Source organism: Passer montanus, unplaced genomic scaffold (assembly GCF_014805655.1).
Source record: "Passer montanus isolate IOZ18808 unplaced genomic scaffold, ASM1480565v1 scaffold49, whole genome shotgun sequence".
NCBI classification, from domain to species: domain Eukaryota; kingdom Metazoa; phylum Chordata; class Aves; order Passeriformes; family Passeridae; genus Passer; species Passer montanus.
The window spans coordinates 817,200-844,794 of NW_024369818.1; the positions used below are offsets into that span (position 1 = coordinate 817,200).

The 27,595-nt window shown below is 53.9% G+C and overlaps 1 protein-coding gene across 6 annotated transcripts in view; it reads right to left on the reverse strand.

Annotated features, from left to right (window-relative positions):
• Positions 1–27,595, reverse strand: part of ATP11C (ATPase phospholipid transporting 11C) — a 59,322-nt gene that overhangs the window by 26,820 nt on the left and 4,907 nt on the right. For 4 of the 6 annotated variants that reach the window (XM_039722529.1, XM_039722532.1, XM_039722533.1 and 1 more), the window contains exons 2-7: positions 9,419–9,538; positions 7,730–7,819; positions 4,884–4,964; positions 3,824–3,931; positions 3,115–3,243; positions 607–710 (exon numbers count right to left, since the gene is read on the reverse strand). In XM_039722529.1, coding sequence (XP_039578463.1) covers positions 607–710; positions 3,115–3,243; positions 3,824–3,931; positions 4,884–4,964; positions 7,730–7,819; positions 9,419–9,538 — 632 coding nt within the window. Of the gene's footprint in view, positions 1–606; positions 711–3,114; positions 3,244–3,823; positions 3,932–4,883; positions 4,965–7,729; positions 7,820–9,418; positions 9,539–15,532; positions 15,716–26,501; positions 26,576–27,595 lie in introns of those variants that run through there. The other 2 variants (XM_039722530.1, XM_039722531.1) reach the window with 2 other exon arrangements.

Below are 27,595 nucleotides of genomic sequence, written 5' to 3' on the forward strand. Positions count from 1 at the left end.
CTTAGAGGGAAGGGAAGAGCAGCCTAGAACAGGTACATGACCATCACTGCTCTGAGCTGACAAACATCAGCTCACTGCACCACAAAAACTGCACAGGGGAGGCTCTTCTGCAAAGACACTGAGCTTTGAGGGCTTTGCCATGCTCACACAGAGGAGGCCCAGCACTTGTCAGTGCCTTGAGACACCTTCTGGTCCCTGACACAAAGAGGAGCTTTGCTGAACTGCAGATGCCTCGAGTGCTGAGGGGGATGACCCAGGCAGCTGCAGGGCAGGCAGGGGGAGGCAGGGGACTCAGCCCGAAGAACCTTAGAGGGAAGGGAAGAGCAGCCTAGAACAGGTACATGACCATCACTGCTCTGAGCTGACAAACATCAGCTCACTGCACCACAAAAACTGCACAGGGGAGGCTCTTCTGCAAAGACACTGAGCTTTGAGGGCTTTGCCATGCTCACACAGAGGAGGCCCAGCACTTGTCAGTGCCTTGAGACACCTTCTGGTCCCTGACACAAAGAGGAGCTTTGCTGAACTGCAGATGCCTCGAGTGCTGAGGGGGATGACCCAGGCAGCTGCAGGGCAGGCAGGGGGAGGCAGGGGGGACAGACTCACTTGTAGAGGTCGGGCTGGGGCTGCTCACACTCGATGGTGGCCGTGAGGGTGTCGATGGCCTCGTCCGTGCAGAGCACGGTGGTGTCCCGCACCGCGTAGTGGGTCTGCACAGGAGCACAGGCACTGTCAGCACGAGCCCCAGCAGCACCCCCATCCCCACCTTCTACACCCCATCACTTCAAACGCCACCGTGCACAGGCCTGCCAGCCCCAGCAGCTCTGCCAAGCCCTCACCACGCTCCCACAAAGCAGCTGGAGCATCTGTCAGAGAAAGAATGAACTCACTAACGCTAAGAGAAACCACAGCAGCAAGCAGCTGCTGGGTGTCTCAGTAAGGCATCCACCAAAAGCACAGCATCCTTGGGTTTTCCCTGGGGATCTGCCCTGGCTGGGTGGAGGGGAGGCTGCAGGTGGCCCCCTGAAGAAGGGGCTCACCACCTGAGCTGGCTCCTGATGGTAACAAAACACCAGCTCCAGCAGCAGGGACCAGGCAGAGCACTGGCAGACTCCAAGCTATTTTTAGCAGCTGCTGCTGCAAAGGTTCATCTCTCATAATTAACTGAAAAGCCCACAAAGGATCTGCTCGCTGCCTTTCAGGCTCTATTTATAGGAGCTACTCCGAGCTCCGAGTCACGGCGGGCTGCCTCATCCATCTCCATAAACAAACCCATCACGGCGCTTCCTGGCTCCTGCATCCCTCCCTGCAGCCACGGCAGGAGCCGTGCCCTGCCCCGTGTGCCCTGCTGGCCTGCCTGCCTCTGCCAGCACACGTGGATGGACCACAGCTTTGGTGAAACAGGTCAAAACTGCTCCTGCAGCGCCCAGCCCCAAACCCAGCCCTCGCGGGGGGTTTTGCAATGCTCCATCAGCAGAGACGCTGCAGTCCCTGAGTGATACTTCAAAGCCACCTCCCAACTGATTCCGTGATCTTTACATCCTTTAGTGCATTTAGAAAACACATGTTCTGTTAGCTAACGTATGGCCAAAGATTTGTGCTTCAAAGACAGAGCCCTGACAAAATCTTTTGCATTTCTATTCCAGTTTCACTCCATCAGACACCTTTCCCATACCCCAACCTGACATGCCCCAAATACCAGAAAAACTCCCACCAGGAAGGCAGCAGATACCCCTGCAGCTGAGGTCTGCTGATTACCCAAATGTGCTTCCCTCACCCCCTTCTGCAGCAAACCCTGGTTCCTAATGTTAGATCTACCTCCCCAAACAGAGCTGGCTTTTCTGTTCCCTCTCCCCCTTCAAACTCATCCTCACCTCCTCACGAAACAGGAGACAGCTCCCAGTCACCTACAGGAACCCACAAACCAGGAAAAAACCACCACAGTGCTTGATATAGAAACTCAGCATCACATCTCCAGACTCACAAGTTGGTAAGAGCCAAGACTGCAAAAGTAATGTGAACTCATGCATATAATAAATCTGACACAAATAAGCAATAGCCTTTTAACATGTTAGCTATTTTTAGCCTCAAGCCACTTCCAAGCTCCAACTCCTCCTCACTAGTGGAGCAGCACTGTGCCACCAGCTCCCACTCAGGTTATCCAGCACCAGCTGACAGCTGCCCAATATGAATAATACACAAATCCCAGACAAACACATCAGATCCACAGTGGTATTCCCACCGACTTCACAGTGTGCTGGAATGAATCATGTCATGGTAAAGTATCTTCCAGTCCTACTACTGCAGCTGCTAGTATCTGTGTATTTATCAAATATACTTATCATATTATTATAATATTATTATACTATGTATTACACTTATGCAAATATTTATCAAACTCAAGTGCAACCAAACATTCATGTCTTCTGACGTATTATAGTTCTTTGTTGTTGTTTCTTTCCCTTAGTTTAGAGAAGGGGAGACAGAGAAAGAAAGAAAATAAACTGGAGATATTCATCCTGAGCAAAACCAGTATTAAGTTTCACTGCTTGCTTCAGGGAAAGGGAGGGAAAATCCCAGAAGCAGTGCTTTTCTCATGCTGGTGAAAATTCCCCAAATGAATCTAGACACAGTGCCCCAAAGAAGCCCCTGATCCCACTGGAAATGCTTGGTCAAGGAGCAGGAGTGCAGCAGGGGCTGGGAAGGGGCTGCAGAGCTGCAGGCACTGCTCCCCAGAGGCAGCAGAGCCCCCAGAGTGGCTGGAGCAGGCAGCTCTGACAGGCTGCCTGCAGGGCTGCATCAGTAAATGGCAATCCAGCTTGGGGCAGCAGCAGCCCTGGCAGCCAGAGCAGAGCACAAACCATGCCCCAGGGCTCTCTGCTGACACACCAGCACACACAGCAGCTGCTCGAGAGGCAGCCACAGGGATGGGCTCCTGGCAGCACCCCCAGCCCAGCACAGCCCGGGGCTCTCTGCTGACACACCAGCACACGCAGCAGCTGCTCCAGAGGCAGCCACAGGATGGGCTCCTGGCAGCACCCCCAGCCCAGCACAGCCCCTCCATGCCCCGGGGGCCAGGCAGCAGCTCCCCACGCTGCCCAGCCAGCCCCTGACCTTGAAATTGGACTCGCCGTCCAGGCTGGCTGTGGTGACGTAACAGGTGCCATCCGTGCTGCTGGAGGCCAAAAAGATCAGGTCACAGGGGAAGGTCTCATCTGCTTTCACTTCCACTATGTCTCCAACCTGGGAGAAAGGAAACATTCACATGAAAAGCCCTCTGAGTTATGAGAGGAGTATGATTCAGCTTCTCTCAAAGCCTAAGAGGCAAGCTGGGGTGCAAGAGGAGCACAGATTCTGAACATCACTCCAGAGCCTGATGGGATGATCCAGCCCTGCACTGACTCAGAGCACCCACGTGGCACAGTCAGTGTTTATTTCTCTGCTAAATCTTGATGGAGCAAGAGACTGTACTTGCCTGAAGTGTGGTGTGATAAATTAACATCAAAGCTAAGTGTGCTTTCCTGGTGTCCTTGGGAGAGCAGGAAATAGAAGAGGACTGCCTGTCCTGGCGAAGTGCAAAATGCTGACAGATCTGTCACCTGTCAGCCCCAGTACAGCTTTTGTGAGAAGCTTTTCAGAAGAAATCAAAGGCAGCTTCACTCCTTAACTGGGAGCAGCTCTGGGAGCATCTCATCTGGAAGTGAGCAAGCTGGGGCAGCTCTAACCCAGGACACCCTCCTGCCCTGCCTTGTCCCTCAGCACACAGCTCTGTGCTCCCATCACCCCGGAGAGAGCCACGTGCAGGCTCTCAGTTAACAGTTACCTTGATTTTTTCACTCTCTTTCCGCACTTGCTTTGCATTTTCCACAACAAAGACGTTGCTCTTGTTCACTTCGTTGTCAGCCCTGTGCCTCAACCAGTCCTCGTAGCCCTAAGGCACAGACAAACTCAAAGTGAGTAAACTCATGGAAAAGGAGGAGTGAGGATCAGAGGGACACATGAAAACAATGAACAAGGCAACCGTCCCCAGACCTCCTTCATGCCTGACAAAACATCAACCAGAGTGGCTCAGACTGAATCAATTCATTTAACAACCTTCATATGCATATTTGACAGATTCAGAACAGATTAAAATAACACAAAAATAATCTATATGCGGGGCATGCAACAAGCAGCTAAACTACTGAAACACATTTCTATTATTCTCAGCTTTGGTAAGAACAGACTGATAATATGAATAATACACCCAGCAGCCTGCAACTCGTTCTATGGTAACGCAGGATGAGACTCTTCCTCTCCAGTCTTCACTGGAAGAATAAGCACTGAGATTTGAAGCAGAGAGATTTTATTCTAGCTCTCCCTTTCCAGCCCCCGTAGATGAAACTTCTTTTTTTATTATTCACTCAGGAAATTTTAAATGGCATGTGTGCCTGTGATGGGAGGCAAAAGGTCTCTTCACACCGCAAGATGAGGAGTGCACGTTTTCAGGACTAGCTGAGTGGCTGAGCAGAACCTGTCCTTTCCACCTACCAACACGGGAGCAGAGCGTGGGCTGGATTTGGAGCACGTCTCTGCAAGGACTCAGGGAGTGCTTCCAAGAAGAGGAAAAACATTCAAATAACACCAGACCTAAGCAGAAAGCTTTACTGACCCTGGTGGCCCGCTTTCCACAGCACAGGGATGCTTTACACTGCCAGAACAGGAGGCACCAACCCCCACACTCACAGTGCAGCCTCTTGAGAAGCACCAGCACCATCTCACCTCTAAGAGGGTGCACCAAACCTGCCAGCACATGTCAGTGGCTTCTGAGCATATTTAAATATTAAATTTAAATATTCTCTACCTGTCCCCAAGAGCATCTCCTCCCACACTGACAGCTGTACCTGTTTGATGGCTGTGACAGTGATGACAAAGAAGAGAGGGAGGCCACTGGTCACTGGGCTGGTTGGGGTGTCCACTATCACCTGCAGGGAGAAGAACACTGCTGAGCCCTGGCTTTCAGGCAGCAGAACAAACCAAGACTTGGGTGACGGGGGAAAAGGGTGCTTATCCCAGTGAGGGCAGGTCAGAGCCCAGCACAGGAGAAAGGGAAGGAAGGACTGGTGGTGAAAGGGAGGGCAGCACCAGCCATCTTGAACCACTGACACTGGGAGGCTAAAAATAACACCCATCAGCCCAAATTACCTACGAAATACACTGCAGAACAGAACATGAATATTTCAGTAAAACAGAAATGCAGGCTTTGTCTTTAGGCTCTCAGATGTGGAGCTCAGAGGATGGTGTGGGCACCATGGCTGCAGAGGGGCCCTGGGGCAGAGCTGGATCCTGCCTGGGCTCACTGCAGTGCTCCAGCCAGCACCAAGGAAAGACCAAACCCTCTGATCACCAGGGAAGCCTGCAGGCTGTGGGGAACTGCTGCTCTGCTGGCTGGAGCAGGACCCAAAGGGTGAGAATGGCAGGCCCATAAGGGGCAGGAGCACCACACCAAAGCAACACACCACAAACTGGTCATGTTCCCTGCTGCTCCTGGAGACACTGGGAGCACGAGCAGCAGATGAGGGCTCCGATGAAAGGGACAGGGAAGCTCAGCAGAAAGGCTTTGTGTCCCCACAAAGGGACTTTGTCTCTTGTTTGTGCTTCCCCAGCACGCTCACATAGCAGCAGCATTTGGATATTTATTGTCCCAGGCTGCCTGCAAAAAGCTGTGCTAAGGACAGGACTCCTCTTATCAGCTACGTGGACATTTTTGACTATGAAATGCTGTACACTGCAATGTTACCCTGCATTACTGAACCCAGAGAGAACAGCCAGAAGATTCTGAAGTGGAAGAGATACAGCACAAGAAGCAGCCAGATAAATGGCAGATGAGCTGAGCAGGAGGAGGGTAAACCAAGATAAACACCAAATATATTTCCAGGTACACAAAGCCCTGGCTCAGTCAAATGGGTGTAAAGTGTCCCCAAGCAGAAAGCCTGGTGGAAACCACACTGTGGAGGAACAGCTCTGAGAGAGGACAGTGCCAAGTGTCACACAGACACTGCACACAGCACATGTAATGGCCAATCACCAGGGCAGTGCCATCAAGCTTAGGCCAGTAAGCCAAATTATCTTGCAAAAATTGGACAGGTCTTGGGAATCCAAGAAGAACTTTGGCTTTCTGCTGAGAAAGGCAAAGTGGAGGACCCCCTGCTCCCAGCAGGAGAGTTTCCTGCACTGGACAAGTTATAGTTGTACATATTTATATTAAAAATACACAATTTCTGTCCACACAGACATAGCAACACAATATCAGATGAAGTGCCTGGAATAATTCATATATGTATTTAGAGTTTGGACTCCCTGCAAAAACCCTTCCCCTTTGTGGCTGGTGAAAAGCTGAGGGACACACAAGCAACAAGCCGGGAGAAAGGCAGATGCCTCTGAAACTATATTGGTTTAGGACTGGTTTAGGACTTCAACAGCTTAATTTGAATCCACTTAAAAGTGACCAAGTCCTCCTGTTACTTAAGAGTTTCTTCTGAGGAGATTCCTTAGGACACTAAGGACCACGCTCCAAAAGTTATCTCCACTTTCCTCCTCAAAGAGACTCTCTGCAGCTTCCTAAAACAGCTTATTGCCACCAGCTTGGTCTGTCAGCAAACACACAGGACTTTGCTCACTCCAGGCCAGCCCCTTACACCAGGAGAGTCCCTGCAGGCTCCCGTGAGAGCTGCAAGAGATGAACCAAAGGAATCTGTCTCTGTTTGTATCGTGTTTTATGTTGAAGGCACCTACTCTGTCTTACAAAGAGCTGGGTCTGCAATCACAGAGAAACAGATATTTTGATTAAATGTTTCACAACAGGTAGTGCAGATGCACCAGGCAATTCCCCCAGCACTGACACTTCACTCCTCATGCAGCACTCAGCGGGGACAACCCCATTAACTCACAAACATTTAAATGAATCTTTATATTCAAGATACAGGTGGCGTTTTTCAAGGTATAACCCTTGGTACTGAAAATGAACAGAGTGGCCTTGAGTGCCTTTTCAAGGCAAGGGATGTCTCAGCATGACAAGCACCTGGGCCAGGGGGGTGCCAGGCTGGGCTCTGCTCAGCTGGCTTTGTTTGTTCTCTAATTGACCACGAGGGCTGTGTCCTGATTTTAGGGGAGCTCACAGAATAAAGGCAAGGAGGAACAGCCAGGCTCCTCTCTGCCCTGCACAGACCTGTGCCTAGAATGGGCAAGCAGCTAGACAGGCCCAGTTTGTAGCTATAATCAGGAATATTCCGTGTTCGCCACGGCCAGAGGGTCAATAGATAACTTGTAATAGCACGTCACTAAGTGGCCAGCTACACAAAAAGGACATCCTGACTCCAGGGTATCGCTTCAGTTCAAGGCAAATTACAAATTGGGTCTGACAAAATGGAGCAACGCCAGCGAAATGAAGAGATGGAGGCAAGCCAGCTGACGGCAGAGTAAATTGGCCTTGGGTGTCACACTGCCAGAGGAGCCACACGCGGCCGTGAGGGATCCCTGCTCCTGCAGCAGCCACAGGGACTGGGAACCAGAGCCCCTTACGGCACAGGCACAGCATTCCAGGCACTCATCGCTTGAACAGGAGCCTGGGAGAGCGTGACAGCCCTGTCCTGAGAGCCACGGCCCAGTCCTGAGAGCCACGGCCCCAGCCCCACAATCCCAGTCCCCAGAGCCACGGTCTCAGTCCCCAGAGCCACCAAAAAGCTCCTACCTGCACGAGGAAGATGATGAGGAAGTAGAAGTTGGCAATTCTTCGGAACTGCTCAAAAAGGTTCTTCGGGAGGAAGTTCCAGAGGGTGTACTGTGGGGAGAGAGGGGCACTCAGGCACGGCTGGCAGGACCAGAGCCACAAAGCAGGAGCAGTCAGCACAGGGGGGAGAGCAGCCCTGCTCTGACACGCCGAGGGGAGCTGGCTGAGCAGCCTGGAGGGCCCCAGAGCCACGCCAGGAGCACAGTGCACCTGGTGCTGAGATGCCACCACATTCCTGCTCCAAATTCCTGCTCCAGATCTCTGACTGTTCATTGCTCCAGCCGAAGTGCTCACAGTGAGACAACTTTTAAAAATCCATTTGTACACAGGTGAGTTCATCACAACATAGCCCACAGTGGATACATCTTCTCCAATTCCCCAAATCATTTAGAGCTGCTTTTGTTAACAAAAAAAGGAAAAAAAGCCATGCTTGCCCATACAAATTCAGCATTAGGTTGTGCTTCATTATAATTTTAAGGAGGCTGCTGAATCATTTACATTGGAAAGCATGCGGAATTTAAGAACAACATGGAAAATAATGGGTTTAATATCTATCTTTCAGTCTGTCTGGAATAAAACAAAATAAGCAGTCAAGTCTCAAGACCAATGTCCACTTAATTATGAAGAGACTGGACAGGTCCCAGGCCTAGCAAACATAAAAGGAAAAAAGAGCAAGGACATAACATTCAGAAATAAATCAAGGAAGAACTAAAATTAGTGCTAAAGCAAACCATTTGTCAGGGAGGGAGCTGAGCTGGGGGAAGGTGTTCTCACTGAAGGCCCTCCTGCGTGCCAGGGAAACATCAATGGCAATGCTACACAAATTAAACATGGACAGAATGAAAGCTTTTCCCAAAAATAAACCCAGACATTCAAAAACAGATAAGATCCAAGATGTACAAAGAAACAAAGGAGAGGGAAAAACCCCTTTGCAGCTGAAGTACAGCAAAACTGAAGCCCAAGTGCATGCTGAGCACCAGGAACCCTGAGCACTGGCATACGTATCCAGCTGTGTTGACAATATGGAATGCCACTTGTTTGATATTTCACTCAAATTGGCTCCAAATCTTTAGAAATAGCTTCATGAATGTCATGGAAAAAAAGCTAAGCAGAAGGCAGATGGGTGTCATCACAGTTTTCCACCATAAACAAAAGCTGCATTAATACCATATGAATGTTTCCCCCCTTTCATCCAAAGGGATAAACAGAGCATGGTTATTTTTGTCCTATCTCAAGAAAGAAAAATCCCACTGAATAAAATAAAAGAGGGAATCATATTTTTACGTCCCTTCATAAAACAATGCCACTCGCTTTTGCAAATCTGAGCTGCTGTTATCTCATGTTGTATTATACACCTAACCTGTCTTTTCTTCCCAAAGGGGATGCCAGAAAACTTTAAAAAACACACCAAAAAATCCCCAACCCCACAAAAATCAACGTGTCTATTTGCTTTGCTCCCATCCAGCCTACAAGAAAGGAGCTTGCCCACACCCCCACTGGCATTGATAGGGTAAAAATAAAAAAAGAGAGAGAGCCTGGTGTAAGGAGCACCAGGCTGCTCCACTCGCAGAGACACCTGTGCCTCCATCCTCGAGGAACTCGGGCTCTGCCAGCTCCCAAACCCACCACAGAGGAGAGCAGGGGGCTCACCTTGGAGGAGACGATCCTGTTGTCACAGAACTTCTGTGCCACGTAGGCCTCGGTGTCCGGCACGGGCCGGTGCCCCACCAGCACGGTGCGCGTGCCCACGCGCTTCTCCTCGCCAGCACACTGCGGGCCAGCAAAGGGACAGACAGCGGTTAGCTCCAGGGAAACTGGGACTGTATTCCTGCTTCCAGCCCCTCAGTGCACTGCCCTGCTCGCCAGCAAAGGGACAGACAGCGGTTAGCTCCAGAGAAACTGGGATTGTATTCCTGCTTCCAGCCCCTCACTGCACACTGCGGGCCAGCAAAGGGACAGACAGCTGTTAGCTCCAGGGAACCAGGGACTGTATTCCTGCTTCCAACCTGGGACTGTATTCCTGCTTCCAGCCCCTCAGTGCCCTCACTGCTCACTGCGGGCCAGCAAAGGGACAGACAGCGGTTAGCTCCAGGGAACCTGGGATTGTATTCCTGCTTCCAGCCCCTCACTGCACTGCCCTGCTCACCAGCAAAGGGACAGACAGCTGTTAGCTCCAGAGAAGCAGGGTTTGCACTCCTGCTTCCAGCTCCTCAGAGCACCGTGCTGCTTGCTGGGAACGAGGCGGCTGGAAATCAAAAATTCACCTCCATGCCCCAGCCAAAGCACGGAGGATGAAGAACATGTAAAGTCATCTAGCAAAAGCAAGGATGTGCTGAGATGACACACGCCTTTGGTCAGCATCAGCTCAGGACCACAGCCTGTCCTACACCCCACCAGCACAGGTCACTGCACTGCTGCCCCGTGCAGGACAGCTGCTGCCTGCATCTGCAGCCTGTGCCACCTGGTTTTTCCTTCTTGAAGGATAGTGTGTCTTTATCAAGCACTTCAAGGCATTAGAAATATAATTCAGCATCTACACACCTCATCCCAGTCCTGACCTGGAGAATCCTTCAGCTCTGGGTTTATTCACTGCATGGAGGACAATGGCAGCTGCACCCTCCCTTACACTCACTCTTCTGTCCAACCCCCAAACCCATGCAAAATGTCTCACCACCACACTGGTACACACAGATTTAGTGCTCAGCTCAAAAACCCAAAAGGGTCTGCTTCTGCTATTTAAAAATCTCAGCTAAAATCACGAATGATGAAGCAGACAGTTTCACAGCACAAACTCCTCAGGATGACACACATGGTGCTGGGAAGCCAGCTGGGCTTGCTGGGGGTTTAATTTAAAGCAGAATGAGATGTCACAAGTGAATGTCAGCCTCCTGTCATGGGGGCCTGATGACAGCCCCGCTGCTCTGCAGCAGGACAGGGAACTGCAGCAGAATAACCTCAGCAGGGCTGCCCTGCAGGACAGCACAGCCCAAGACACCCGTGAGCAGCAGCAGAATAACCTCAGCAGGGAAGCAGGGCTGCTCTGCAGGACAGCACAGCCAAAGACACCCATGAGCAGCAGCAGAATAACCTCAGCAGGGCTGCCCTGCAGGACAGCACAGCCAAAGACACCCATGAGCAGCAGCACGGGGCTGCAGCACAGACCCAGCCACCCCTCAGGGGTGACAGCACCCTGCAAACCACAGACAGACCCCCCTACCCAAAGGGGAGGATGCTAACACATACTAAACAAAGCACCTGAATGCACCAAAAGTACCAGAGCGCCTCTATTTCAATGTAACTCTTCAACATTTCCAACTTCTGGTAGCTTCTCTCAAAACCTTTCCCAGCCTGTGACGAAGGTGAGGCCAGGCAGGTCCCCCAGCTCCCAGGGGCTGAGGAGCACCGTGAGCTCTGTCTCCACCAGCCTCCAGCCCTGGCCAGCCCAGCACACTCTGGTTTCTCAGTGAACCAGAAAACTTTATTTTCAAAAGCAACAGAACTGTGCAATAGTTTAAAAATCAGCTTTTCACTGAATAAAGGTTCCTCTTTCATTTAATGAAGTGTCCTTGCCACAGATGCTCACAGCCAAGGAAGAAGACCTGGCCAGCATCAGGAAGCATTTTGTGATGCTGAACTTAAAATTACACAATGAATTTAAAATACTTACTAAGAGCAAACAGGGGAAGAGGGGTGAGGGGAAAAGAGTGGTGTTAGACCAGGGTAAGATTTCCTTAGAGCTCAGTTTTCGAATTTTAAAACATGAACAGGGAACATATTTGTCAGTCTATGGTTCGAGGGCATTATCAGGCAGCAGGGCTGCTAAAACCCCAGCAAACACTCTTCATACTGCACTTGGCCATACTAATCCTCAACGCTACAGCCTGCTTGCTTTGAAACCCCACCAGAGCAGGTGCCAGAACTGCCAAGTGCCTGTCCCGGGTCAGCTGCCCAGGCTCAGCTTCTGCAGATGGATGCTCTGGGAGCCCAGGACCCAGCTCAGCATCCCCCGTCCTAAGGGCTCATCACAGGCAGCCTGGCAAGGTGCAAGCAAAACCCAGCCAGAGAAAAGGTGCCCTGAAGAAAAACACACTAAGACAGAAGGCCTGGGACTAGCTGCTGCCTGGCTCAAGTGTCAAACCCAAGAACTTAAACAGTTAAAACAGGCGGACATGGAGCAGCAACAGCCAAACGGATCCTGCTGCACCAGGAGCAGGATCTGCCCAAAGGAAGCAGCAGCTCTTCCCTTCCTCTGTTTCCCACCCATGTCTGCACCCCTGTAACTAAAGAAGTGTTTTTGCACCATGCCTATGGCTGGGGAGGTGTGCTGCTGCTCCCACTGCAGCCAGCCTCACACCCCCAGGCTGGTGCTTAGAGCAGCAGGATCCTCATGCCCCTCAGCATGTCCCTGCACTCCTGGCAGGGCCAGCAGGGACCACCTCCACCAGCTCCCAGACTGGGCAGGGCTGGCACAGTCCCAGTGAGGGAGTGCCACCATGCTCCCAGCCACGGCAGCAGCAAACGGCACCTCTTCTGCAATACAAACCAGACCCAAAAAGGCTCCCTGATGTACCTGCTGCATGATGCAGGTGCCAGCCACACCTGAGCAGGAGGAGCAGGAGGCAGAGCCACCCATCCACGCCACAGCAGCACCAGCAGCTCGCACAGACGTCCCCACGCCGTGCCCTGCCCAGGCTCTGGAGCCAGGCGTGCCTGGGGACATCCCTCCAGCACGGGGGGAAGTGACAGCTTCCCCTGCCCGCTGGCACGGCCCAGAGCCAGCAGGGTGAGGGTCTGCCACTCACACGCACTGCCACGGAAACCAAGTTCTGCTTCCAGCACTTCTGAAAAGCATTTTCAACTCCCAAGGATTTCCTGACTATCCACGGAGAGCACAGTGCACGTGAGGCCTCAGAGCAGAGGAGAACCCAAACCCAGGCGTGGTGACCAAGGCACACCGAGTTCAGCACCAGCTCCCAGGAGGGCTTTCACCCCCCAATCCCCTCTGTTCACCTGCAGCATCACCTACACAATGAGGGCAGTGCCAGGGTCAGAGTGGCACTGTAACCCCACGGAGCATCCCAGCCCTCCCTCCAGGGTCTCACCCGGCTCCCAGCCCTCCCTCCAGGGTGTCACCCGGCTCCCAGCCCTCCCAGCCCTTCATTTCCCATTCCCCCAACACCCCACACAGTCACACTGCCCAGAGCCACAGCAGAAGCTGGAAGGCTCCACAGCCCATCTCGGTCCAGCCCCAGCAGGTGAGCAGAGCCCAGGCTGCAGCAGGAGGGGCTGGCTGAGCTCAGCAGCTCAGAGCTGTCCCTCCAGGAGCCCAGGCAGCCCTCCGGGTCGTTAATAGATTGCTACGTCTTAATAAGGGCTCTCAACGGAGACTTTGAGGCAGATTTAGGGAATAACTGCCAGGCTTTTGGGAAAATTGTAAAATATGCAGATTAGCAGGGAGAGGATTTAGACGACTTTTTCCAACTGCCTTTCATGAAAAATTTTAATTCTGATGGCAAAAAAAAGAGAAAATATTACTTGGATGCAATTGAAGCAGCTGCCTTGCTGCCCACTGGGTTCTACACAGCCCACAGCTCACAGTGCTGGAGTGAGCTGGTGCAGGCAAACGCCAGGGTTTCTCCTGCTGCTTAGAGCCAAGCCTGCCAAAAGGATTATTCAAGAAAACAAAGAATTGCATTCCCTTCCTAGGCACTTTGTCACCTCCCTGGTGGTGTTTGTGAGAGCACGGGGAGAAGCAGAGCTGTCTGGAGGGACCAGCAGTGCAGGGACAGTGCCAGGAAGCCACTCTGCACTGTCCCACCGAGCCCGGGGGATGGGGGGATGCAGGGATGTGGGGATGCAGGGATGGGGGGATGCAGCAGGTACCACAGCCCCATGCTGCACCGTGTCCCTGCCAGCCAGGAGGCTCCAGCAGCTGGCAGCAGCACCAGGGGACACTGCATACACCAGGAACCGAGAGCAGGGAGGGAAGGAGGCACTTCTGAGCAGAGCACCATCCTGTCTGCATCACCTAAATGTGGCTCTGTCCTACAATGCTTCAAGCTCCTGTTCCACTGCCCCGGTGCCTAGCCAAGCCCACCAGTGAGTCAGCCTCTCAGCAGGGCACCCAAACCAGCCTTCTCCTGAGGGAGCTCAGCTGGAGCACAGCACAGAGCCAGGCTCAGCTCACGGGGGAAGCTGAGGCTGCTGTGCCCATCCCCAGGCTGGCATCCTGGCTTTGCCCAGGGCAGGTCCAGGGCCCAGCTGCACCACATGGCTCACAGGGCTGCTGCTGCAGCACCCCTTCTCTGCCAGGGAGGACTCACATGTGAATGGGTTCTGGAAAATGCTTTGGTGTAACCCAACCCTCCACACCTGCACCTTTTATAAAGCCCATGTTCTGGCAGAAGCAGCAGCTCTGAAATCAAGGCATTAGGGGGATAATGCCCATTTTCTTACATTGCTCTAACATAGAAAACTCATCTATGTGCCCATGGAAGATCACCTGAGGCCTGGCACTCCACTATAAATTTTTCTTTGAGGAGACAAGAACAGGTACGATTGGAAGGTATCAGGCCAGGAGTAAAAATGCCCACGAATGCAATTAATAACCCAACATCCTGATGACTTGAATCTGTTAGAGCGTTACACAGAGAGGGCAGAATTACCTCTGCAGCCCACAGCAGTCCCCAAATTCTCTGCCTGGGTTTGGGCAGCTGTCCCTTCGTGCCCCCTTCCCCTTCTCCATGTGTGCCCTCCTCCCACAGGAACAGGATCCTGCCTGTCCTGAGAGCCCCTCTCAGCCCCCTCCCCACTTTCTGGGATCCATCACAGCACCACGCAGCACCCAGGTGGCACCAGATAAAAGTTGCAAACCTGGGTAAAAATTAGCAAGCCTGGGTAAAAATTAATGGAGTTAGGCTGAGTTCAAGAGGAGAGGTGAACCTGTGCTCGGCAGCCTCCGCTGACAGGCAGCCACTCCAAGGGGACTATTTCTAGGGCAGCTGCAAACAGAGGGTTTAATTATATCCCCCATATGGAAAGCAAGTGTCTGTGCTACCTTCTGGCCCTGTTTCCAGAAAAAAAAGCAGCAGCAGAAGTAAAACTAAAAAAGCACCAGCGTTTGATTTACTACAGTTCCAGAAAACACCAAAACCAGAACTAACTAGTAAAAAAAACTTCTCCTTTCATGTTTGCTGAAGATAACTTTAAGCCAAAACGTAAACACAAATAAGTCATAGAAAACAGAGCTAATAAAAACCACAGGCATTTTAAAAAATCATCTGCTAAACCCAGAGATTATACAGTACAAGTACAAAGCTCAATTTGAATGAACTCACAGCTTATATTAAATATATGTAAAAGAAAGATTAAATCACATTATTAGGCTTCAATCTCATGAGTAGTTTAAAGTCTAATTGCTCCTGTATTGTTCCATTTATCATAAAAGTTGTAGAGAAGGCGACCTGATTTACAAAAAAAGCTTGCAAAAGTAACAGCACCTCCCCAAACAGCCTGTTCTAGCTCCTGTTTCATTTAGCCTCAGAAGAACAAAGGAAAACACAGCCACAATTTTAAAACGCTTCCATAAATTCACAGTAACCTCCCCAAAACATCCATCAGCCTCATTGCCCGACCGATATATTTTTAATTGAGATTTCTTCTTGCCAGTTTTCCCACAACTCTCTGTCCTTAGTCATTCCTGTGAGGGCACAAGTGGTGCTTTGAGAACACCCTCAATAATTCAGCAGCTCGGACTGTGCTTACCCACAGCGACCACATCTTCCAGCAGATCTGATTTAGAGAGAGCTCCGTGGATCAGCACCAACCCCAGGCTCCCTGTCCCCGTGGCAGGGTCAATAACATGCACAGACCTTGGAAAAAGCAGCCAACCAACAGAACCTGGAACTCTGGGAGCTCTAGGTGCACGGGGAAGGGCTGAGGGCACACACTGCCGACCTCATTTCCCACTGGATGCGACTCTGCTGCCCACTCCGAGCAGGATGGGCAGCCTGGTACCTTGGGAAGGCAGCAGGTTGAAATTTAAACCAGGATCCCTTCTGCTGGGCTGAGGCTGAAGCTCCCACTGGTATTGCAGCCAGGGACAGGACGTGACCCAGGGAGTGACTGCTGGGTCACACCAGCTCCAGCCAAGAGGGGGGCAGCAGGGGCAACCAGGAGAGCCCCCAGCCCCAAAGAGGAGCCTGGGAAAAGGGCAGTACCTGCAGGTGATGGGGCTCAGCAGCCAGCCCTCATCCCTGGGAGGATGCAGCAGCACAGGATGAGCTCCAGCACAGCACTGGGGGGCAGCCATGAGAGCCCCCAGCCCCAAAGAAAGGGCAGTACCTGCGGGTTTCACAGGTGATGGGGCTCAGCAGCCAGCCCTCATCCCTGGGAGGATGCAGCAGCACAGGATGAGCTCCAGCACAGCACCAGAACAGAGCACAGCATCCTCACAGCACGGGGAGTGCAGCCACGGGAGGGGCACAGCCCCAGCCCACCCCCATGTCCCCCCTGTCCCCAGGAGCTGCTGCCTCGCTGTGTGCTCTGAGAGGGAGATCACCTCCAGCAAGGACAGGAGAACAGCAGAGCCAGCCAGGCTGCACTTCCTGGAAAAGCTGACTTGGCCAACAAAGCCACTGATAAAAACCAACAGAGACACGGCTGGGTGGAGAGAACGGGGGAAAAGGCTACTTGAAAGATTTTGTAAGGGTGGAGAGAGGAAATACAGAAGTTTTTTCCCTCTGTAATAAATCCAAAGGAGAGCCCAGCCCTATCCTGGACCTGAGGAGTGCTGTGCACAGGGGTGACAGCTCGAAAGACCTTTTTTGGCACGGATTTTGTTTTTCCTTCTGGAGGCAGTCTACCCTCAAACCGGGCAGCTCTGCATCTCCCCAGCAAGCATGCCACAGCGGCTGCAACCAGAGCTTCTGTTCAGCAGCACTCTGCACAGAGCCAGGCCCTCGAGTGATGCAGAAATCCAGCCCCAGCCAGGACCCGCTGGGGCAGCGTTTCTCCAGGGCTGCTGTCTGCTGCAAAATCTGCTGCTCCTGCTCAGAGCCACCGACCTTCGCAAGTTCTCAGCATCTCAATTCTTCTCTTCCCTGCCCTGCTGGCAGCCAGGCTTATGAAACCATTGCTCATCTTGAAATACAGGCAGCAGATCTTTATTTTTGGCAGCCCAAAAGAAAAGTTCGACCAGCATGCCGCCAGCATATAAAACTCAGGCTCATAGGAACACTTCAGGCTGGAGAACAGAAAAAGGACTTTGAGTAAGAGCCAAATGTTTTGCAGAGGTCACAAAGCAAATACAACGAGGTCTTCCTGTCTTCAAAACTCTTCCTCCCTCCTCTCCCCGGCTCAAGCTGTGCACATATGTCTGTTCATCAGCAGCTATTTTAGCAGGGCAGCAAGCTCTCCAGAGCAGTGATTTGGCCTGGCAAAAATTGAAATAAGAGCAAAATGGAAAAAACCCTCCCAACTGTCAGTGCTTGCACCACCCAGCAGAGCTATAATTTGTTGGTTTTCCCGTTGTTTTCTGGTCCTCAAAGCCTCAGCTCTTCAGTTATGGAAACAAAAAACCCCTAAATACTATGTTATATATCCCAGCCCGGCCAGACGTTACTCTAACCTCCGCCACCTACAAACATTTTGCCCCTTTTTAAGTTTTCCCAGCATTTGAGAGCCAGGCTGCCTGGCGAGAGGCCCATTTCCCAGAGCAGTTTCTCCCCTTTCCCCTGGGAAGCAAGCCTGCCTGGCTGAGCACGCTCCAGGGCAGAGGCTGCAGGCTGCCCTGCCAGGGCACACCTCACCCAGCACAGCGCCCAGAGGGCAGGGCTGGCCCCAGGGCTGCCCAGAGCCACCCCCAGACCCAGCAGTCCCAGGAGGGAGGGGAGGGCAGGTCCAGCCTGCAGGGACCCCCGGGTCCTGCACAGCATCCCGGGGTGCCTGAACCCCCCCAAGGTCCCAGCACCTCCCAAGCTCCTCACTCACACGGGTTCAGAGCAAGCTTTTCAACGCCAAAACCATAAAAGCTGTGGTTTTCTAACTCTGTCCCTTGCTGTCCTACAGACAAATGGTTCCACAGAAGCAGCAGGAGATGGAGGGAAGAGAGGCAGAATCACCTACTTCACCCCTTGCTCCAGAGCCAAAATCAGCTGCACATGACCCAGACCACACCGGGAACATTTCCATCTCTGGGTACCACAGTGACCAACAGATTCATCCCTGGGGCTTGCAGGCACAGCCACACCAGGATGCTGGATCAGTGAAATCCGCCCAGCCAGCACAGAAATCCTCACCATGCGGCCCAGAGCTGTTTATCTGCAGGAAATCCTTTGGCTCCTGTTGCAGCAGGGCTGGGGAAGGCAGCAGGGCAGAGCAGAGCAGTGCCCAGCAGAGCAGGGCTGCAGGCACAGGCTGGGATGGCAGCAGGGCAGAGCAGGGCAGTGCCCAGCAGGGCTGCAGGGCAGAGCAGAGCAGGGCAGTGCCCAGCAGGGCTGCAGGCACAGGCTGGGATGGCAGCAGGGCAGAGCTGGGCAGTGCCCAGCAGAGCCGCAGGGCAGAGCTGCAGGCACAGGCTGGGAAGGCAGCAGGGCAGAGCAGGGCAGTGCCCAGCAGAGCTGCACACACAGCCTGGGATGGCTGCAGGGCAGAGCAGGGCAGTGCCCAGCAGAGCTGCAGGCACAGGCTGGGATGGCAGCAGGGCAGAGCTGGGCAGTGCCCAGCACAGCAGCAGGCACACAGAGCTGAGGTTTCCCTGGCCCTGGCACCTCAGCCTTGGGGTTCCCCGTGGTCCCCCCAGCTGCAGAGCATCCCCGGGCATGGCTCAGCCATCTCCAGCCCAGTCTTCTCCTTAGCCAGGCACCCAGGCCAGGCCGTTCCTGCTCTCACAGTCACAGCTCCTTCTCCCAGGGTTTCCTCTCTCTGCCCCTTCCCACCCTGCACTCACTGCAGTGGAAAGTCCCACTCCCACCCAGTGAATGCCCCAGGGGAAGCCAGCCCACGGGAACGATGTGCTCCACAAGGTCAGTGTGGCTGACACAGGACAGCAGCCCTTGGGGCATCACAGCTGATTTTACTGCGCTCCCTCCCTGAGCAAACAGTGCAAGAAAAGGTGAGCTGTAAGGAAGGAGGAAAAAACAAAAAGAATAAAAAGCTTCCACTACTCACCCAACAAAAGCAGCATGCAAAACACCACCCAGAGCAAACAGAAATAAAATTCATTAATACTGCATTTCGAGGCTGGCTTTGCAGCCCCCTGAGTGCAGCCTGAGTCCCTGCAGACAGCAGCTGCCTGGCTTGGTATGACTGCTGGGGAGGAATTACACAGAAATCATAATAAAGGATGGAAGGGCTGCTCACAAAAGTGGATTTTTTTTTTCCTCCTGCATTTAATTTCCCGGCAGTGAGATTTATTTTTTTTATTTTTTTCCCCTCCTAAGCCAATTGAGACTCCAGCAGCAGAGCACAGCGTCGCTGCAGTCAAGCAGTATTTAATTTGTATTACTGCTGAAGAGATCTTGGATGGCAGCACCAAAGAAGCGCTTCAAATTGTCTGGCCTTGCCTGTTGCACATCTTACTCAGCTTTTCTAGGTCCTTTACAGCACCAGAAACAGAGGATCCCTCTGCTTTGCACATCAGTGCATTTGCTACAATAGTGCAAACAAATTACATCAACCAATGAGCAATGTCTCTGTTTCCCACTTCAATCATCTCACAGAATCTTGTTAAGGTACACAGCACATTTTAGGACATGCCAGATGAAGAGATTCTCTGAAAACATACAGCAAAACATTACCAAGCACTCCATAAACAAGGCTGGAGTCCTTTCAGCTACAGATCCTGAAAATCAGCTGAAAACAGGAGCAAGAAGCCTGCAGCAAAGCATTACTCAGCAAAGGCCACAATGGAGTTCAACAGGAATCTTGTTCAAGATGGGAAATAGAACAGAAAAGCCTGATTTGAGAGCAAAATACCCAGCTCGAACAGCCTTGCAGGGGCTTACCCCTCCTCCTGCTGCAGCAGGAAAACAAAAAGCTCTTTGCAAACAACTGGATCATGCACTCAGCTCTCATTAAGGAGGGCAGGACAAACGTCTCTGAAGCGCTATCAATTAGGCTGGATGGCCAGAGGAGATGTGCTTTTAGACTAAATGGGCTTCAGCTGGAATTGCATCCCCAACAACACCACCGAGGTTTGGGGGCAAACCCACCGGAGTCAGCAGGAGGCAACAGGTGCCCCCAGGAGCGGGCACAGGGGCCACAGAAGGGGCTAAACCTTTTAGAGTATTGGCCCTGATCAGACCTGAGGCAGTGAGCATCCCTGTGAGAGCAGGAAAAGCGATGCAGAGGAGGAGGAGCAAAACCTGGGACAGCTTTCCTCCCACCGGGAGCCTCGGCTCCTCTCCCCACCCCACCGTCCCATGTGGGGCCAGGATCCAAATGCACTTTGTACCCATCAGAAGAGTGCCCTGTGCCAACCACTGCCCAGCAGCTCCCTGGGCTTGGGCCCAGCCTGAGAAAGAGCCCGTAAGCAAAAACAAATATATACATTTAATGCATCTCTGTATATCGCTCAGATGCATATTTAATGTGCACATACTGCATGCATGTATATTTAATGCATATATTTATCCACTGAAGCCACTGCAGCCTCTGGGCAGAGCAGGCTTCTCCTGACCCAGGACCCTGCTGCTGCCAGCGTGAGGGCAGGGAAGAGCAGCCCTCTTAAAAGAGGGACGTTTCAGCTCCCCCAGGCTACAAGAGAGTAAATGAAGCTTTAAAGCAGTCTGCCACTCACTGCCATCCCCTGCAGCACACGGCAGCAGCCTGGCCCTGCTCCCACAGCAGGGCTAAGGCACTCCATGACCAGCTCTGTGCTCGAGTCCTGGAGTCAAGCTTAGTGCAAAAAACAAAATACTGAGTGCCCAAACCAAACACTGGCCAGTTCAGGTGAGCCTGGTGAACAAGGCACTGGGGGCAGGCTGGGCAAGTGAAGACAGCCCACCATCTGCACAGCCCCCACAAGTCACAGAAAGCTGCAGACCTCCAGGCAAAACACTGAAAAAACCCACCACTGAACCTCAATATTGCTTAACTGAAGTAGGAAATAAAGTCTTGTCCACTTGCAAGAGGCGAGGGAGCTGGCAGGGGCAGAGCTCAGACGTGTGCCAGGCTGTGTGCCAGGCTCTCGTGGCTCCCACAGCATCACTGGGGGCTCCATGCCCAGCCTGGACACGGTTGCTGGTGCTGGCAGAGCTCAGGCAGGTGAAGCCCACAGCACCCAACACCAGCCCGTCCTTCCCAGACCCCAGAAAGCACAGAAACATTTCCAACACCAGCACTGAGAAGCAGACCTCAGTCCAGAGGCAGAGTAAGGCATTTCCAGGATAACCTGGGATGGCCTGTGGGGCACAGGGCACCAGCTGCTGCCCTCTCCCCTGGGCAGGGGGCACATTTGGGCACAGAGGCACTGAGGACTGCCCGAGCCATGCAGAAAAACCTCCCCACTGCCCTCCCAACACACCCAGGAAACTCCCCTGGAAAATCCCCCAGCAGGCATTTTCAGGGAAAGGCAAACGGGTTAACAGCACACTCGGTCACCCCGTGCCTGGAAAATCCCCCTTGCAGGCAGCCTGCCCAGTGACTCCCTGCCCCTGCAGTGCCAGCTCCTCTGCAGACATGTCCCAGCCACAGAGATGCTCCCCACCCGGCCAGCCCAGCATTTTCTGCCAAAGGTTTAAACCCCCAAAGGAGCACACTGTCACCGTGGAAGGAATTACACACCTGGGACAAGAGATGCAAGCATGGTGCCATGGGAGGAAGATGCTCACAGGGACCAAACCTGCACTGCTAAAAACTAATTTGGGAGTGAAGGTTTCATCTGACTTAGAGACACCCTGAATGCTCTCCCATCAGCTTTGCTTTTAACTAACACTTAAAAATAAATCTCTCCACTAGAGACAGCTACAGCCAGAACACAGCAGTTTTAATCAGAAAGGAAACACATAAACCAAAGGCAACAGGATGAAATTAAAGGAAGGCTGAAAAGCTTGTTATTAATAGATGTCCTGCTTGCTTTTACAAATTTTATTATTAAAAGCAAATTGCCATGTCTTCAGCTGCAGCTCCAGTCAGCTCAGCTCCAAACCTCTCCTGCACAGCCCAGACAATCACCATTACTCTTAGCAAAATACCAGCTGGGGACAAAAGTGGCATGGAGGGAAGAAGGAAATACAGCCAAGACTCGTTATTCTCCACAGAAGAGTTTCAGCATGCCACAGGTTTAATCAGAAGCATCACTCATCATTAATGTTTGACTGGTGCTTTCCAGCCCTCCCTACAGCGATTCCCAACTTCCCAAACTTTCACTGAACACATGGACACATGCAGCTGTTTAACCCAGGCCGAGCACTTTGTTTGATTTTTATTTATTTTTAGCCAAATGGCTGAGCTATTTCTGGGAATAGGGCTCCAGTTAGGAGACATTAAAGAGGAAATGGTTACAGGAATTTCACAAACCCCTATGTCCCCCAGAACCTGAGAAACTCCAGTGTCCCCATTTTCCAGGGAAGGAGCCCCAGTAAGGGATTGCAGCCCTAAGCTTTTTGCAGTCCCAGCTTCCCTATTTGAGCCTCCCTTGACTTGTCTGTGGTCAAGCATGGGCTGCCCTGTGGCTGCTACAGGGGAACTGCCTGAGCACGTGGAACGCTGCCAGCACGCTAAACACACCTCACAAAATCAAAAAGATTCGTAAAAATCTCAGGTGGCTTCATTGAAATCCATACTCTTTTGAAGTTGGGATTTCTCCGAGCAGAACTGCCTCCTGGTGTCACAGAGCCACCCCTGCCCCAGCCTTTGCTGCCCGCAGGTTTCTGTCACATCAATGAAAGCAAAACACCTCCTGCAGAAGCTGGCACCAGGTACAAAGTACCTGACATGCAGCCTCACTCTCCAGGTGCTAACATGGCCAGACTGGAGGGGAAAAGACAGCTCCTACAGCTCCAACTCCTAACTGTAATCATCTTTATTATTAGAGTAGGAACTGCAATCACACACTAATGTTTGGTTCACACTCTGTGGAAAAAAAAAAACAAGTGTGAAAGAAAATCACAGATGTGCTCTGTGTGCAAAAATAGATTTTGTTACACACTTGCTGCACGTCCTAAAGATGGGAGTGTAAATCAGCATCCTCCACCACAGCCCTGGACCCCTTCCACACCCCAGCACCCCCGAGCTGGGGGGCACAGCCCCACACTGCCCAGGGCACCCAGGGGCTCTCCCATCCGCCCCTGCCCCTTCCCACCCATTCCCAATCCCAGTGGGGAACTGACTGCCCACCCTAAGGGTGACTTTGGGCTGTTTCCCTTTTCCACCTGGACAGGTTCAGTGGGGCATCTTCTGCAGGGCTCCAGGTGGGACCTGCCCCACAGGGCCCCACGACTGAGCTGGGGGTAGCCCAGGGCTGGCACAGCAGAGGGGTGCAGACCCCAGGAGGAGCAGTGAGACCACCACTGCAGCCTGGGACAGGGCAGAGGCACACGGCCCCAGCCCAGGGACAGCCCTGACACCCCCTAAGAGACACCTTCTCCCCAACACCAGGCACACAGCGCTGAGAACCAGCCGCTCACAACGAGCCCAGCACCCCACAAACACCACGGATTTACCAGCAAAGAGGATCAGTCCCCAAGGCATTTAATTAAACTGGAGCAACACCACTAAGGTCCCGTTGTTACACTCTGCACAAACACTCCAACAGAAGAGTTGTGCTCCCAATTACAGACTGTTTGTTGTTTTCTTACTTATCCCAGGTTTTAACACAAGCAGGCGAGTACAGAGCAAGGAGCTGCACTGACTGCAGAGGCAGGAGAAGAGGCAGGAGACCCAGCAGAGAGCACCAGCCCAGGGGCTCAGCAGCAGCAGGCACCCCAAGAGGAGGGAGAGCAGCCTGGGGTGCTTGCACTGTGAGCAGGGTCACGCTCCAGACTGGCCTTAAATCAAAGCAAATTGGGAGGAAAAGTGAAACAACGAAGGCATCAGTAACCTCTCTCTCTGCATTCCTGCCGTATCGCCCAGCCCAGCCCGGGTGGGCACTGCCCCAGCCCTGGCAGGGCTGTGCTGCAGAGCTGTGGCCCCGGGGCACAGCTGCCACTTGCTGTGTGATGCAGACACAGGAGCAGCACTGCCCAGGCAGCTGGGAAGAGCACAGTGCTCACCCCAGCCCTGTGAGCAGCCCAGCCCAGCAGAGTGACCCCAAACCTCCCCTGGACACCCCCACACTTCCCCACTCCACTCCTGCACCCTCCCACAACAGCCGTACAAGCAGCAGGAGACTAAAAATAAGACTCCAGTGCTAGAATCTGTTTCCAAAAAAGAATTAAAGTTATATTTCAAGTTGACAGTATCTCCTAAAAGTGGATTAACCATGGCAATCCAATCCCACCTCCCCACAGTGCTCCCAGCCCCACTCTTCCTTTGACAGGGATTATTTTGGTGGTGCAAATCAAAGTTCAGAACCCAATCTGTTTCTGCAGAGCATCAGTCTGTACCCCATGCAGACCCACATGCACCACTCTACCCTTCCTGCTCTTCTTCCCATCCCATTTCATACCCTGTCCAGGATAAGGGTTCACAGGAGGGAAAACAGAGCCACAAACAGTCACGCTGATAGGGCAAGCCACCTCCACTGTGCCTAAGCTGGGAGTTACAACACAAAACAGGATTTTTAATAACCGCTGGTATTTATGAGCCTCAGGCAGAGACCACACAGCAGAGAGGTTACAGTGTTTGTCTGAGTAGCCCTGTGGGACCTTAATGTCGGAAAATCTGCAGCCTTTAATAACTGCAGAGAATTCCTGCAATGCCACGGCCACAGGATGAGCATCCCTTGAGGGCCAGCACTGCCCATCCAGGACTGCACTGGGGGACAGTTCCAGAGAGTGGCACAGGCTGCCCTTCCCTGCCATGGAGCAGGAGGGCGAGGACTGCCCCAGGCATGGCACCTGCAGGGCTGGGGACAGGGCAGAGCTGCAGCAGCAGGGCAGGAGCTGCTCTGTCAGCACGGCTGATACAGGGGGACCCACACCACCTGCACCAGCCTGATAAACTGCTCCTTGCTGCTGAAATGCTGCTCACAAAGCCAGGAGGTGGAAACAGCGTCTAAAGCTCACACCAACACTGCAGCTGACCCGGCAGTGTGTCCTGGTCCTGAACAGGGCTGTTCCTGCAGCCACAACACTGCAGCTGACCTGCCACTGAACAGGGCTGTTCCTCCAGCCACAACACTGCAGCTGGCCTGGCACTGAATGGAGCTGCTCCTCCAGCCACAACACTGCAGCTGACCTGGCAGTGTGTCCTGGTCCTGAACAGAGCTGTTCCTGCAGCCACAACACTGCAGCTGACCTGCCACTGAACAGAGCTGTTCCTCCAGCCACAACACACCTGTACCCTCCCAAAGGGCTGCTGGAACAGCTCGGCCCTCACAGAGCCTTTGGAAACAGCTGGGCTGTGCAGGGAGGTTTTCTCTCCTCCTCAGAGGACATCACACCCCAGCAGCACTGAACGTCCCCTCCCCATGCCCTCAGAGGTGACACGGACTGTGTGGGACCCCCGGGCAGGGCAGGGCCTGCTCCTGAGGAGGGTGCTGGATCCAGAACCAGGCAGGCACCTCCAGCTTCCCGCTCACAGGAAGCAGCCACCTAAAAAAGCTTTCAACTGAACTCGGTGGAGATGCCTCAAACCACAAACGCCTCTCGACATGACTGGGACAAAAACTCCCGCTAGGGTGGGTGGGGTAGGAAGCACTGAGGGCAGAGCTGAGCTCCAAAGGCATCAAAGCCAGAAAGTCAGGGCAGGCACCGAGTTTCCATCTGATCTATCTCTCCCCGAGGCTGCAAAACAATGGTTGTGGTAGGTGTGCTCTCCACAGGGCTAACCCAGAGCCTGCAACACAAACACCGCCTACGAACACAAAACCAGCCCAAAAATCAAACCCTTCCCTGCCAAGCTCCGCAGAGCTACCTCCAGACTTAAAAAGGCGATTTACAGTGCCCTGCGCTCCGAGCCTGGGAAACCGGGCACAAACACCGAGCCTGGGAAACCGGGCACAAACACCGAGCCTGGGAAACCGGGCACAAACACCGAGCCTGGGAAACCGGGCACAAACACCTCGCTCCAAAGCACAGGCGAAGGGCATTGCCCACGGTGCGCCCGGGCAGCCCCCGCAGGGCTGAGTGCCGGCAGCACCCACACCGCCCCAACTCCAGGAACTTTGCTAACTGCGCACTGCGCAATCGGTGACACTGCTGAATAAACAGCGGGGCCCGAAACCATCTTAAAACGCCGCTTTTCGCACATTTGCTGCGGAAAAGGAAAAAATGAGTAATTACAGAGCTCAGGCCAAGCAGTGAGGTCACGGTGGAATGGCCCAGCAGCTTATGTGGCAGCGGGAAGGGCTCGGGATGGAGCCGGCGGGGCACAGCCCGCATCCCGCCCGGCCAGGGGGAGCACACGGGGCCACCCGGGGAAACCCGCCCGGGGAAACCGCCCTCCCCTCCGGCAGGTCTGGGGAAAAACAGCCTTTGGGCTCCGGCAGCAAAGGCAGCTCGTGCAGGGCTCGCCGGTCGGACGCGGCGGGGCCGCGCCCCGCGGGGAGGGCGATGCGGGAGCACAGCCCCGGCACACGGCACGGAGAGAACCGGCGAACTCTGCCCGCCCGCCCCGGCCCCGCACTCACCAGGCGGCTGAGGCTGCGGCGGAGCATCGCGGCGGCCCCGGCCCCGCCGCGCTCACCGCCGCATCGGCCTGGGAGCGCCGCACGGCCTGCGGCCGCCGGGGGAGCCACTGAGCCCCGGGACACCGGGGACAGGCGGGGACGGCCGGACCCGGGAGGACAAGGGACACGAGAGGAGATGGGACACTCGGGGACAGGGGACAGCCCGGCCAGACCCGCGGGGATAGGCGGGGACAGGGGAATCCAGCCGGATCCAGGGAGACTGGGGACACGAGGGGACAGGAGAGACCGGCCGGACCCAGGAGGACAAGGGACACGAGAGGAGATGGGACACTCGGGGACAGGGGACAGCCCGGCCAGACCCGCGGGGACAGGCGGGGACAGGGGAATTCGGTCGGACCCGCGGGGACAGGGGACCCCGACCGGACCCAGGGGACACGAGGGGACAGGGGGCAGCCGGACCCGACACGCGGGGACTGCCTCGCCCCGCTGCCATCCCGTCCCCGTGCGGGTGTGTCCCCGCCGCCGGATAGGGGACACACGGGGACTGGGGACACGCAGGGACAGGAGACACATGGGGACAGGGGAGCCTGGCCGGACCCACGGGGACTAGGGACAGCCAGGTCGGACCCGCGGGGACTGGGGGCACGCGGGGACTGCCTCGCCCCGCTGCCATCCCGTCCCCGTGCGGGTGTGTCCCCGCCGCAGGGCCCCGCTGCTGTCCCTGGCACAGAACGGCTGGCGGTGTAACAGACCCTAAAGAACACTGCCATTCACGCCCCGTCCTGGCAGGGACACCCTCTGCGAGCCCCGTCCCACCCGGCCTTGGGCATCCCCTCCTCTTCTGGACAGCCCGTGCCAGAACCAGAACACTCCGGGGGAAGAATTGCTTCCCAATATTTAACCAAAAGCTGCCCCCTTTCAGTTCAGAGGGCTGCTCCCCGTGTGACCTGCCCAGAGCACCATTCCCCCTGCCCTATAACCACATGCCCCATTAGAAGGCCCTGTCAGCAATCCTGCTCCCACTTTAGGCACCGAGGGGACTCCAAAGCCTCCTCAGTGTGAGCAGCCCCAGCTCTCCGGCCTGTCGCCACAGC